General features: G+C 41.9%; 1 protein-coding gene across 3 annotated transcripts in view; it reads left to right on the top strand.

Annotated features, from left to right (window-relative positions):
• Positions 1 to 15,415, top strand: part of DNAAF11 (dynein axonemal assembly factor 11) — an 81,283-nt gene that overhangs the window by 53,365 nt on the left and 12,503 nt on the right. For all 3 annotated transcript variants that reach the window (XR_009516681.1, XM_059995208.1, XM_059995209.1), the window contains exon 11: positions 10,289 to 10,374. Coding sequence is in view for 2 of the 3 variants with exons in the window: in XM_059995208.1 (XP_059851191.1) it covers positions 10,289 to 10,374 (86 nt within the window). In the remaining variant the exon portion in view is untranslated. The remainder of the gene's footprint in view (positions 1 to 10,288; positions 10,375 to 15,415) is intronic.

Raw genomic sequence — 15,415 nt, 5'->3', positions numbered from 1 at the left:
GAATCTAAAAGACACAGGAAATGTATAAAGAAAAGAATGCATAAAGCCCTATTAGCTGAATGCAAGCAAAATTAAAGTAGTTATGACAAAATTAATATCAGAGATGACAAAATTTAAAGCACAAAAGCATTTAATGGAACAGGATTATTCTATAGTAACAAAAAATAATATAAAATAAAGATCCACTGCCTTATATTTATTAGATGTACATTATTTAAGTGTTTAAAATGTAAGTTCCTGTAAACATAGGGAAAATCAACAGAATCAGCTCTACTGGAAGATTTATGACCAATTTCTGTCTTTGATATGATCAACAAAATGTAGGACCATTTATTATTTGAATAATATAATTAAGATCATTTAAAAACTTCATAATTAACAAAGCCCTATGAAAAGTTCACTTTAATTTACAAATGAAAAATTATAGAAATTACATTTAATTACAAGTCAATAGAAATAAAATTGTGTATGAAATAGGGTAAACCAACAAATAAAATTGGAAAATTCAAAATACTGTCCTAAAATGCGATTAAACCACAAAAGGAATAAAAAATATATATTACTTGGAAAGTTAAAAATGTAAACATTAGCAAACTATACAGGCTTTAGAATCAAAGACCCTTTACATGCAGCTGCCGACTGACAAACCAATTTGTAATCGGCGTGACTAATTTAAAGTGGTTAAGTGAACCCATGATTTCCTTCTGCAGATCTTTTTGCCTCACAGTCTTTCCTGTCTCAGAAAATGGCACCATCATCTCCCCAGCTGGCCAAGTCAAAGACTAGGAGGCATCCCTGACATATCTCTGACCCTCACAACCTACATCTTGTTGGCACTACTGCCCAAATGTACCCTGAATCCAGTCACTTGTCACCATCTCCCTCTTCACTCCTGTCCAAGCCAGTGTCATCACCCAACCAGACCACCTCTGATGCCCTCTCCCTGTTTTCCCTGATTCTGTTCTTTCCACCCTTTCTTTCTCCATGCAGAAGCCAAAGTGACATTTTAAACACATAAATCAGTTCATTTTATTCTGCTTAAAGCCCACCAATGGCTTCCCGTTGCACTTGGAGTGATATTCACATTTCCTTGTTGTGGCCCTGAAGGCTCCGTACGAGCTAGCATCTGCCTGCATTTCTAGCATCTTCTTCTTCCACTTTCCTCTTCTCATTATGGCCCAGACTTGGCTTTTTTTCTTTCCTGGAGCACAGTAGCCTCACTTCCCACCACAGGACTTTTGTACTTGTTGGTTTTTTTCTTGCTAAGTGCACTCTGCGCCCTTTTTCTTTTCACGCCTGTCTCCTTTGTATCACACAGGTGATACAAAGTGCCTCCTTTAAACAGGCACTTTTCCTGATCATCAGTGCTAACGTGGCCAGCTACATTCCGTCAGTCATCTTTCTCGGTTATATTACCTGGCTTATTGTTATGACAGTATTTATCACTGTAAGAAACGATCTGATTTGTTCAGTTTTGTATGGTTTGTCTTCGCCATCTAAGTGTAAGGTTCATGATCATAGAGACCTTGATTCATCCAGTGTCTGGAATAGTACCTGTCTTCTAGGTACCAAATAAATATTAGTTGAAGAATGAAACCCCAAAACTACTTATCACGGCTTGTGTTTTTTGGACATTTTTCCCAGCCAATCACTTGCTTATTATTTTTAATTCAGTAAGAAAATGAAGTTTTTAGATTTATTGCTAATATGAATTATTTTATTTCTATTTGGATTGTTGCTTCCTATCTCATGTCCATGAAATCTTTAGATTCATAGATATTCTCTTTTGTTTTATTCTAGGGGCTTTATCATTTTAGCTTTTTTACCTTTAGGTCTATGATCCATTTCAAATTAATTTTTATATAAGATTGGGAGATATTGGTTAATTAGGAAAATATCAGGTTGTCATCTTATTTCACATCTTATACCAAAATAAATTTCATATGGATTAAAGAATTAAATATTATTTTTAAATATTTTTAGAAAGAAATAAAAGTATGCTGTATACCTGAAACTATATGATGTTATAAATCAACTATACTTCAATAAAAATAAATATATAAGTGGAGATAAGGTAAATATTTACTTCTATTCTCTGCAGAGATTGGCTAACAATGGCAGAAATCACCAAGGAAAAGCAATAGTTTTGGTTACTTTAACCAAAGCTGTATGTCAAAAACCACCATTCATAAACATTTATTGTTCATTTATATTTCATCCATTTATTCATTCATTGAACAAATAATTTTTGAGGGCCTGTCATGTACCCAGCACAGAAAATCCTCCTGGGGTTTACATTTTAGTGGCAGGAAAACAGACAGTAAACTAATAAACAAGACAATATACAGTTTTTCAAATGCTGACATGTCCCATTGCCGAGGAAAAACACCACAAAAGACCAAAGAAGATATAATATCAGTATTACATATAAATTCATGGAAGTGTTTCAGAAAAATACCAAACCCCAATAGAAAAGAGGTAAATCACAGTTACAAAAGAAGCACAAAAACGTCTATGGTATTAGAGTTCCCTCAGTCTCATGGCCTCCTTGTTTAAATAATTTAACAATACGTAGATAATGTGTTTACAGGACAAAATTCCAAAGTATTAAGTTTACAAGTAAAGCAAACATCCTTTCCATCCCTCTTCCCCAGCTATTTGGTTCCCCTTTCCAGAACCGCTACCAGTTTTCTAGCAAAACAATCAATAAAATTCCATGCCTGTGAAGGTTCAACAGTACTCTAATAAAGTGCTAGAGGAAATAGAGGATGATGTAATCTTTTCGAAAATAAAATTGTCAACATATATCAAGCTTTAAAAGTACTTTATGACTTAATAATTCTAATTTTTTACTCTCCTAATAAAATGGATATATGATAGCAATTAATGTATACACGTAGACACCATAGTATAATTATGAGACATTGTAAACCATCTAAATATCTAAAATCAGTCCATTAAATGACTGTGTGTAATTATACAATTATTATCTCTCATCTATAGATCAAAGTATATCATTTTAGTGATGATGAGGGATGTTTCATCAGTGCAGTGACCATGCTTTTCTGGTTCACCGTAGCATCATAGCTCCTGGTCCTGTTCCTGGGATGTTATAGGCATCCCATAAATGTGGATTGTATACATGAATTGCATCCAGAACGGCTAGAAGCCGTGGGATCAGCTAAAACTGTTTTCAAAACTTGCCTGGGGCTTCCCTGGTGGCGCAGTGGTTGAGAGTCCGCCTGCCGATGCACGACACGGGTTCGTGCCCCGGTCCGAGAGGATCCCACATGCTGCGGAGCGGCTGGGCCCGTGAGCCATGGCCGCTGAGCCTGCGCGTCCGGAGCCTGTGCTCCGCAACGGGAGAGGCCACAACAGTGAGACGCCCGCGTACAGCAAAAAAAAAAAAACTTGCCTGATCCTAAGAATCACCTGGAGAGAGTTTGTTCAAAACACTAGATTCCCAGGCCACTATCTGCATAGTCTAATTAGGTGATGTGGAAACGTGTATTTTAACAAGCACCCCGCAGTTTGAGAGCATGGAGTAAATCAATAAGTATCTAATGGAAAATCAGGAAACACTTTAGTATTGAAAATTATGTATACAGGAAATTTACGCAGGAATTTATAGGAGGAATTCAGGAAATGTACTGCATAGGTAGCAGAAGATCTGAGATGCCAAAGAAGGGAGAGTAAGACCACCTTGAAATTTGTAACATTATAGGCCACCACCACTCCCAGGACAGAGGGAGGAGGTGATGTTGGCAGAAACCACGCCCTAGGGTCCCCTGGAAGAAGCCAGACCTGCAGCAGGTGCCTTGGGCAGCCACAGGGTAGACTCTGCCACTGCTGGAGAAGTTGCTCACGTGAATAGAGATCATGGGAGAAGCACCCGAAGTCTCTCTTTCTTGGTCCCCCTGCCTCCCGCCAATGCTTCCCGTTGGCCAAGCCCAGCTGGAAGCCAGATGACATGGGAAGCTTGATAACGAACGAAGCCTGCAGGGTTGCATCTCCCTGTAACAAACAGAACAGGGCCAGAAATGGATAGGACGACAAACAGGCTCAAAACCTGTACTGTGAGTTTGGCACCGTGGCACACCCTCATTAAACTACTGGACTGAAGAGGGTAAAAGCCAATTCATAAATCTTGAATCTATTTAAGCAGAATCTCCCTTTAATTTTCATGTTAACATTCATGTTCCTCCATGCTGGGCAGCTGTGGATAATGGATTTTACTTCATGCAAATGTCCCCTTTGACAAGGATGTATAGGTACTCGGTGATCTTGAATGCAGAGTCCAAAACCTACCTCATGAGACTCAGCGGGCAGCTAGAGAAATATGCATATATCTGGAGTCTGTAGGTGAATGAAAGCCCCAAAGAACAGCTAAATTAGCCAACAGTTTACGAGTGTTCTTACGATCAGTTTGCTGGCCATTACACACATTTAGACAGTTTCCTAACAGGATTGTATGTCATTAGTATTTTCAGAGTAGAGTTGGGGTGGGGGAGAACTTGACTATAATAGTTGAAAAAGAAATAAAATTATATTTTTATCTAGTGAGGAAAGAGACATTTTCAAAAGCCGTCACTCCACTGGACTTAGTATTTTTGTTAACATCACGCACTTCGGCTAATGAAAATAGGAAGTGCATTTAGAATGTTGCTCTTTCAGCTGAGATGAATACCTATGTCACTGAAAAAAAATACTGCAAGAGTCTCCATCACCTCTTGTGCAAAGTCCAAACACCTTAAAGTCTCCCAAGATCTGACCTCTGCCTAGTTCTTCAGCCTTATTTCTAGCTATTATCCGCCTAATATTCGGTGCTCGTTTATGTGATCATTTACCTTCCAGTCTTTGTTTATGCTTTTTTCTCTCTCTGGAATGTTCTTAATTCCTTATATAATCTTCATCTCATAATCTCCATCTTCTGGCAAATTCCCACTTATTCTTTAAAATTCACATCAAATATCACATCCTTAGTAAGTCTTCTTTGATCACTGCTCCCCATGCCGCCCAGTCTGACTCCCTCCCTTGGGCTTCTGTAGAGTCTGTGCATATTTCTATCAATTGAACTTTCTTAGTGTTTTGGTTTTTTTGTTGTTTTTTTTTTTGCGGTACACGGGCCTCTCACTGCTGTGGCCTCTCCCGTTGTGGAGCACAGGCTCTGGACGCGCGGGCTCAGCGGCCATGGCTCACGGGCCCAGCCGCTCCATGGCATGTGGGATCTTCCCGGACCAAGGCACAAACTCGTGTCCCCTGCATCAGCAGGCGGACTCTCAACCACTGCGCCACCAGGGAAGCCCTTTTAGTGTAGTTTAATTGCTTTTGTGTCTTTATTCCTCATGAGATGATCAGGGATAATTTTTAAATCTATCATTCCCTATCTATTGCTCAGTCCTATGCTTGGTGCATAATAGATACTCAGTAAATATTTCTTTGAGAAGATTTAATGAAGGTAATTGTTGAAACTGTGATACAAAATGAAAATCCAAGAGAAAGAGAAATTTACCTCACATTGTCCTGAATACTATTATTTAAGAAGCAAGGGGAAATTCACAAGAAAAAGTTAAAAGGTCAATTGTTTACATTTTCTTTTGTAGCAAATATCTTCCATTGTACTCCATTTTCTTTGTCCATTCACTCTTTTAACTTCCCACTAGCAAGTCTTCATCTGAAATGGAGGGATTGTTTACATATTCTTATTTAGCTTCATGTAAATAACTATTAAGCTAAACCGTGGAAAATCACGGTTTTCTAGGTCAAAAATAGGGGGCTTCCCTGCTGATCCAGTGGTTAAGAATTCTCCTGCCAATGCAGGGGACACAGGTTCAAGCCCTGGTCTGGGAAGATCCCACATGCCGCCGAGCAACTAAGCCCGTGCGCCACAGCTACTGAGCCTGTGCTCTAGAGCCCGCGAGCCACAGCTACTGAGCCCGTGTGCCACAACTACTGAGCCCGTGCACCTAGAGCCTGTGCTCTGAAACAATAGAAGCCACCACAACGAGAAGCCCACTGCGATGAAGAGTAGCCCCTGCTTGCCACAACTAGAGAAAGCCCGCGCACAGCAACAAAGACCCAACGCAGCCAAAAATAAAAAATAATAAAAATAAATTAATTATAAAATAAAAATTTTTAGGGCTTCCCTGGTGGCGCAGTGGTTGAGAGTCCACCTGCCGATGCAGGGGACATGGGTTCATGCCCCGGTCCGGGAAGATCCCACATGCAGCGGAGCGGCTGCGCCTGTGAGCCACATGGCCTCTGAACCTGTGCGTCCGGAGCCTGTGCTCCGCAACGGGAGAGGCCACAGCAGTGAGAGGCCCGCGTACCGCAAAATAAAATTAAAAAAAATTTTAAACCTATAAAAAATAGTCAGATGTTGGTAATTTCTATGATTCAACCTAAAAATAAGGATTAGGAGGCAGGTCTCTCTCCCTCACGTCTGTTTACTGTATTCTTACACAGCTCATGTAGGTAGTCTGGATTTCTTGGCATTAGTAACTTTTATGGTTGGTAAAGCAGCCACGTACATTAAGGTAAATGTAGATGGTCTCAGTGTAGGCTGCTACCCCAGGGAGGTAAAGGGACTCCATCCCACGGTGCTATTTAAACCAAGGCTGGAGAACCAGCTCTCACGAAAGCCTTTTGAAGGGTCATTTGCCTTCTGAACTAAAGGGGACTCAATTCCTACCTCCACGTTCACTCCCAACTTTCAATTGCATGAATCTATGCGTTAAAATAACCTAATATTATTAAAATGTTAATTTGTACCTTTGTGCCTATCCCACAATTGAATTTCCAAGCAGTTGCTTACATTTCCCTCTATGGATTCAGGAAACCATTTGCTCCACTTTGTCTAATTTATTAAACATATTTTGGCCCTTACACCTTTCCCATTAGTCACCCCTAAACACACTTTGTACAAGTGAATAGGAAGTTTGATGTTAATGAGCATCGTTTTCTAGAGGAAGAGTAGCACTAGGCTGCAGGTATAGAGGGAAACCACATGTTACTATTTCAGTACCTTGGAATTCTGAACTTTGGTCCCTACTTGGGAAAATTAGATCTCTTATCAGAAGAGTGTTTCCTGCTATTCATATAAATATTGTTGTTAAGATGAATTTTGGTGTCAATATGAATGCTGGTGTTAATACTTTTCTTACTGCTGATTTCTTAATTCCCCCTAACTTTTAAACTTAAAAGAACATTTGAAACTAAATGAGCTGAAAATATCTTTTAAAAATAAGCAACACATTGAGATTCTGGTACATAGCAAATTCCTGGTGAAGAAAAGTTCCAAATTTGCGATTCTATTTGCATTTCCATAAACACAGAGAATCTTTGTCTGAGCTTATTATGGGACAAATAGCAGTGTTAGAGCTGGGGTGTTGTAAGACTCTAATTATGCGTGTGCTCCCATTCTGATTAGCGCATTTACAGCACGAAGCAATACAAAACCTGTGCTTTGGGCTCAAAAGCCTTTTTTCTTGAAGTTGACATTTTCATGAATTTTAAGTGACATTGGTCTCATTTAATGTAATTAAAATATTAAAAAATAAAAAGGCTCTCAGATGCCACTGCTCCCCAAGAAGCAGACCCTGAGATGGAGGTGCGCTTGCAGAACATTTGCTGGGGAGCAGCCTGGGGATCCACACCTGTGGGAGGGGAGGAAGCAGGACTGGGAAAGGGGAGAAGCTGAGCTGTGTTGCCAGCCTGACAGAGGCCCCAGCCACTGCCTGCCCAAGCTCTGTGGCTCACGTGGTCCTTTAGATAAGTCGTCCCGAGTTGGGCTAAGGGAGCAGCCTACACCCCACATTGATCAGAGAGATTGAAACACAGGCTCCGGATTCTCACGCTCAGTTCCAGGTCCCAGGCATGTCAAGGAAGGAGCAGAGAGTTCCAGAACTGAAAAGGCCATGTGGTCAAGGACCTCGGATAAATTAGGGGTAACTGGTATGGATGGATGACCTTCACTCCCGAAGAAGAGTTGGGCAGCCCACGCATAGGTTTGGGGCTCACTCTGGTCATGTTCCCATCTCTCTGGCTTGGTCAGTAGAAATTAAAATTACTTAAAAATGAAATAAAATGAAAACTTTAGTGTCTCGGTTACACTAACAGCATTGCGAGTGCTCTGGGGCCCCGTGTTGGACAGCCCGAAACGTTTCCATCATTGCAGAAAATTCTCCTGGACAGCACTGCTCCCCGAGAGCCTGCCGCCATGCCTCTTGGAGGGAGGTCCTGCTGACCCCACTCACCCCCGAGACACCCCAGGAGGAAGGTGCCAGCTTTCATTACCCCAACGCCTACTACCGCCCTCTGCTCCCTCAACTGCAAGGCATCTCTGTTTAGTCTCCTCAACTCTGTCTTTCCTTGCCCTCATATTTGACATTAATGTGGCTTAATAAACCAGAACTGGCATCGATAGAAACTGAAAAGCATTTCCATTTCTTTATGGATAGGCCAGGAACATGGGGGAAATATTTGTACCCATCACACTAGTTCAATCAGAGAAAAGAAAAAAAAAACAACGTTTAAGTTTTCACTTTAAAATAGCATAAACCTTCCTACCCTGGCACATGAACATCCAAAAATGTAACATCATGGGCCAGCAAGAAATGAATGGAAAGCAGTAAAATTGGCATGAAATAGACTTTAAAACATAGCAAATACATCATTTCGGAATTAGCTGCCTCCAAAGCAAACCTCGTTTGATGATAAAAACATGCTTCACTGAGCGATCCTTTCCATGAGTCACCTCCTCTAATTATCCAGTGAACACTGCATTGGTGGCTTCCATTGCTGGCTCTTCCATGGTTTCCTTCTACATGTTTTTGTTATGCAGAATATACCTTTTAAAAGATGTTTCTGAACAAACTCTTCCAGCCTTGAAACTTCCTGTGTTTGGTACATGAGGCATTTGTTGTTGTTTTTTTCTCTTCTGGAGTCTCAGCAAAAGTCTGGCCATCACACAAACCATTGGTCATGCTTAAAGGTATTTTCCCTAGTCGGGTGTTCAATACATGATTGAAAGGGTGGTGTTTAAGCCGACCTTTCCTTGCTGCATTGCACGTAGGCCCTCCCATGAGGTCTGTGGGAAGGGACTGAACTAAATCACACGTACACACACAGATTGAATTTTTATAAAATATGATGGAAAAATATACAACCGCAGTATCTAAAACAACGGTTGCTTGTACCACCGCATAGGAGACGGATTGCCATCAAGGGCAATAAGAACACTCACCTCCCCAGATTTGATGCTATAGTCCCCCCAGACAAGGATGCCTTGCTTCATTTGCTCAGTCACCGCCCATGTATTGAAGCATACACGTGATAAACAGTGGGCTAGGCTTTCTGGGGTTCTGACCAACGGCATCACTACTCTTGCGCTTTGAGGCCATTATGTAAACTAAGGGTTACCTGAACCCGAGCACAGTTGATCTGATAACCAAGGCAGCTACTAAGTGACTAAGGAACTGGTGGGATACACTGGACAAAGGGATGGTTCACATCACATTCTGGGCAGGGCGGAGCAGGATGGTGCAAGATTCCATCATGCTGCTCAGAACGGCCCACAGTTTTAAACATATGAATTGTTTATTTCTGGAATTTCCATTTAATATTTTCAGACTGTTGACCATGGGTAACTGAAACCGAGGAAAGAGAAGCCTTAAAGTGCTTCCTTTAATTGAAAAGGTGAAAGTTCCTGACTTAATAAGGAAAGAAAGTAAAGCATATGCTGAGGTTACTAAGATCTGCAGTATGAAGGAATCTTCTACCCGTGAAATTGTGAGGAAGGAAAAAGAAATTCATGCTGGTTTTGCCGCCGTACCTCAAATTGCAAAACTTATGGCCACAGTGAGTGATAGGTGCTTAGTTAAGATGGAAAAGGTATTAAATCTGAACAATTTTGTAACATGTATTACAGTATATTGCAATAATTGTTCTGCTTTATCACTAGTTATTGTTTTTAGTACTTTACTGTGCCTAATTTATAAATTAAACTTCATCACAGGTATGTGTGTAAAGGAAAAAACATACTATATACAGGGTTTGGTACTATCTGTGGTTTCAGGCATGCACTGGGGGTCTTAGCACGCATCCCCATGGATACAGGGCGACTATTGGAGCTTTCTCATGCCCCATGTAGGGGCTTAAAGTCAGACTCTTTCATGGAATATGTAGTGGAAATTAAAATGTTTTAGCATTTAAAAAATATATAGTGTATATTTTTGAAGATGTATCAGAGAGAATGTATCACTAACTGTGTCCTGTGTTTTTGTTTTAGGTGGGCGAGATAATCACAGGTTGTCAAGGAACATCAAAGCCCGTGAAAAGCACGCCGGACAGCAGCAGGGAGAAGACGAACAAAAGGTGCCCTCCCCTCAGCCCGTCTTAACTTCGCTTAGAGTTCTCTTCATTGTCATTTGGTGCCTAGAATGCACCTTCCACATAGGTACAGTGACTGAAAGTTCAAAAAGGATTCATACCATGAACATTAATGTTTAGACTCTTGATTTGCAGGGCTCAGAAACAGATCTGTGTATATTTAGGTTCCAGCTTCCGGTGACAATAATAAAAGTGGCAGTAGCCACACCGACAGCTGCATTGACCGGGCACTTGCTTTGTATCGGGCACCATTCCGTGTGCTTTACTCAGAGTAACGCATTTAATCCTCACAATTTTTACCCTCAGTTTACAGACGAGGAAAATGAGGGAGGGAGGAGTTTGGAATGTCAGGAGGTCATGTAGCTGTGACCTGTTGGGACAACTCTGCTGAGCCCTGCTCCTAACACTGCTCACCGCCTCCCTTTTATGACCTGTGTCACGTCATAGATTCCAAAACCCTCAGGGCTGCAAGGACCGAGAGGCCCCGTGTGTGCCCTCTTGTGAGTCATAGGTCACTTTCCAGCCTTGGCTTAAGCTTCCTTCTCAACAGGATCCTCACCCTCTCAAGAGAATATTCGTGGCATTCTCAATATTCCCCCAGTGTCTGAAAGCTTCTCTTTGATTCCTAACTGAAGGTTCTAGCTCTGCCCCCAGAGACACCCCAGAACAAAGCCCACTTCCCACAAGCAGTGACAATCCTTAGAGTAGTTCAGACAAAGCTCTCATTATTTCTCAGTTCTTCCTTAGAATGAGCATCCCAGCTCTTTCAACCCTCCTTCTCCTTGCCGTGATTTCCAGACTCGTACCGTCCAGACGGCAGACTCTATTTTGGACCAAGGCAAACTATCTTTGAGATACAAATGTATATGCTAGAATTGCCACTATAAAAATACCTGAACAGGAACTATATTTATATCTCGCATAATACAAGCAGTCAGGCATTCGTATATATTCAAAGACAACTGTCAAATTTTGTAGAGATTTTCAAACACGGGGTTTGTTTAAACAACAGGTATGGAGTTGAATTCCTTCTGAAAAGCGGGTTGCTGTTTTTAACCTTGGAAAGCCACTCTCATGTTTCCCAGCTCAGTGATTTCCATTTCAGATACATGTGTAATTTACAGAGAATCAAGGGTGTTAGGACTACTATGAATCTTCACGGTCATAATTAACCCCCAGCGGCATCAAACACATGTAAAGAGTTCGAATCTAATTTATGAGGAATCACAGGGATTGGAAACCAAGTCATTGCCAAAGTTTGGAGCTGGTTTTCAAGACTCCAGGAAAACCGTCATTACTGTGATTACACTTGATGATTAGAGATATCCTAGCACAATTCGTCATAAGAGGACCTCCTGCAGTATTTTCACAAAGCCTTTCTTTTTCTTTTTCGTTACTGAGAAAGGATCACCTGATGACCGTTCATAATCTATCGATGGGAAGGTTGTTTGTGGTGCTCCTTAATCACTGACAAACTTCCTTACACACATTATCTCAGCTTCTGGCTGGGCAACCCATTAGCCTAACAGCCACCTGTAAATGCTGCACATGGGCACGGGGTCAGGCAGGTTGTTGGTTTGGGGGAAGGGACTACAGAGGCAGCGGTAACTGGGGGCAGGGAGGTCGGAATAGGCCCCTCAACCCTCTCATAGCCTGAGTGGTCCTTTCCTCATGCTGTGGAGACAGAGTGAATAGAGGGAGAAGATGAAGGGAAGGAGAGTTATGTTCACTGGGACCAGATGGGGTCATGTTTGGGGGGAAGGTCACTGACCCAGTGAACTCTTGTGGTCCTGTGACACTGTACGATGACGGAAAACACACAACTTCCTCAAAAGTGGACTTACTGAGTACTGAGTGCCTACCCTGTGCTATATGATGCTATGCGCTATCTTTACTCTTCAAAATAACTGCAGTATAAATCCTCATATCCTAATATACTGAGGTTCAAAGAGATAGAGCAATTTGTCCAAGATCACAAAGTTGTTAAGTGAGTGGTGGAAGCAGGACCATAAAACGTAGCCCATTCCTGGGCTTGCCTTCTTACTCTCCTCATGGTGTCGTTTTGAAAAATTAGACTTTCTTTAGAGCAGTCTTATTAGGTTCACAGCAAAATCAAGTGGAAGGCACAGAGATTTCCCATATACTCCCTGCCCCAGCTCAGGCGCAGCCTCCCTCATTATCCACATCCCCCATCAGAGTGCAACATTTGTTACAGCTGGTGAGCCTGCATCCATGCGTCGTTAGCACCCAGATCCGTAATCTGCGTTAGGGCTCAGTCTTGGTGTTGTGCGTTCTATGGGTTTGGACGAATGTATAATGACATGTATCCACTCCTATAGTGTCATACAGAGTAGTTTCACTGCCCTGCAAATCCTCTGTGCTCCACCTATGCATCCCGCTCTCCCCACTCACAGCCCCTGGCAACTATTAGTCTTTTTACTGTCACCATAATCTTGTCTTTTCCAAAGTGTTATGTAATTGGAATTATACAGTACGTAGCCTTTTCAGATTGGCTTCTCTTCCTTAGTAATATGCATTTAAGGTTCCTCCATGTCTTTTCATGGCTTGCTAGCTCATTTCTTTTTAATGCTGAGTAATATGCCATTGTCTGGATGGACCACAGTTTAATTTATCCATTCACCCACTGAAGGGCATCTTAGCTGCTCCAGTTGTTTGGCAATTATGAATAACGCTGCTATACACATCCTGCGCAGGTTTTTATGTGGCCATAAAGTTTCAGCTCCTTTGGGTAAATGCCGAGAAGCACAACTGCTGGGTCGTGTGGTAAGAATATGTTTGGTTATGTGAGAAGCTGCCGAGCTGTCCTCTGAAGGGGCTGCACCCTTCTGCTTCCCCACCAGTCATGTGTGAGCGTTCCTGTTGCTCCACATCCGCGCCAGTGTTTGGTGCTGTCGGTGTTCGGATCTGGACCATTCTAAATAGGTGTGTGGTGATATGTCATTGTTGTTTTAACTCCCGTTTCCCTGATGATATATGGCAAAGAATGATGGCTTTCTTTCTTCCCAAACCTGTATCTTTTCTTTTTCGCGCATGACTGCATAGGGAAAAAATCCAGTACGATGTTGAAAAGAGGGTGATAGCAGGCATCTTTGTCTTATTGCCAATTCCAGACCGAAAGTTTTCAGCATTTTACTCTCAAGTCTGGAATATTTTTTTTAAACGTAAGTGTAGTGCTTTTATAACTCATGCTTTCCTAGTCACTATCTGAAGTTGTTGCGTCTCTATTTCTGTTCTTGTTGCTTCTGCTGATTCTTATGCAGAGTGCCCGTTTACTTGAGTGCTTGTTTACTCTTTCCTGTGATCTGCTGCCTTGCTGGGGGCTTCTCAGAGGTCCAGGAGGTGCGCTGCCAGGGAGCATTGATGTGTGCTTTGGGGCAGATCCTAAAGACACTGCTAGTTTAGAACCACTTCAGTCTAAGTTCAAGATTGAGGGTTGGTTTGTTTGTTTTTTAGCTGCTATAAACCCATGGAACTGCCAGCCTGTGGTGACAACTCATCCCTCTTCTGTCCCACTGGGGCACCTCCCCTCACAGCCCCCTGGGGAGGTGGGCAGAGCGGGTTTACCTCTCATTCACTCGCACGGGAGGCGAAAGCCCCTTGGGACTGCACCCTTACTGGGGAGAGGGCATCCTGTTAGACTGCCCACCTGGTACGCTCAGGGCCTGGCCCTCTGTCCCCAGACTCTGTACATCCAGCAAGACCAAAGCCTGACTTTAGGGGCTCACCGAAGGCCCTCAGGGCAAAGGTGGTCTCAGGACTCCATTCCCCTTTCTGGGTTCCTCCTTTCACTGAATTCTGACCTTGTGGATCCTAATTATCTCACCACATCTTTCACGATCTCAGTAAAGTTTTTCGTGGGTAGTGGGAGTCTTCGGTCCAAATAAGCTAGCCCAACAGATTATCATTTCTTTATGTTCTTTAATAGAAAGAGTCAATCGTTGATTTATTTTACGCCTACTGCCTACTGATTTTAGACATTTTCTTTCTTTCTTCCGTGGTAATAAATTTATTCATTCCGTCTTCCAGCTATTCTTAGTAGGTGCCAGAGGTTCTGGTCTGACAGCCAGGTAGTGGGTAAAACCAACAATGGGCATCTGTCACTTTAGGCCTGTGACATAGGGACAGGAAGCAGCCAGGGAGAAAAGCCCCTCTCCTCTTTATTTTGGGGACCAGTGTGGTCCTCAGGTGCCTCAGGCCCAGAGATTCATGAGTCATTAAAGCCCTGCATGCAAACTATTCCTCACAACATCTGAAGCAGGGGCTCTGCAGATAACTATATACATACTAGCTAAGCTCATAGTTTATTACTGAGATCCAGAAATTATGGCCCAAGAGATATGCCTACAATTGAGATGGGCTGCTTTCCTCAAAGTCAAGGACAACATAATTATAATAGGTGAATTTAGATATTTACTTAATTAAGCCATAGATATCATAGTCTTTTAATAAGAACAGATGAATTAAAAAGTACGCTATAGTTAATAGTGACTGTAATGCAAGTCTTTGAAAACTGTAACTTCTTAACACTGTTTATAGTGTACAATCTGGGACTTCAGAAAATGCCCTTTTATAGTCTTTGTATACTTTGTATTTTTCTTCAGCAGGTCCAGAAGTATTAGTCAAGATACTAAGGAATCAAAAAGTCAGATCTTTCAAGGGCTGTGCAGGTTACAGGAATGAGCGGGAGGGCTGTAAGAACAGCAGAGTTTACGCTTTCCAAAGAAAATCGGACCTCCTTCCCCCACCACATTGTGTCTGCTGCACGAGTTTGGTCTGAGGACATGGGTTTGGAGCTCCTGGATTAGACTGTGATATTCCTTAGGGCAGAGATAATTTCTTATTTAATTTCGTTAATCCACAATAATAACTTTTTTTTTCATTTATTCGACAACTATTTATTCGGTAAAGCTATACGCCAAAGATACAAGATGAAAAAGACAATACCTTTGCTTCAAAGATGTCAGTCTTATAGGGAGAACAGGTCGGTAATGAGACAATTACATGA

Source organism: Delphinus delphis, chromosome 17 (assembly GCF_949987515.2).
Source record: "Delphinus delphis chromosome 17, mDelDel1.2, whole genome shotgun sequence".
Taxonomy (NCBI): domain Eukaryota; kingdom Metazoa; phylum Chordata; class Mammalia; order Artiodactyla; family Delphinidae; genus Delphinus; species Delphinus delphis.
Note: the sequence above shows the minus strand (reverse complement) of the source record. Positions and strands in the feature narration are given on the sequence as shown.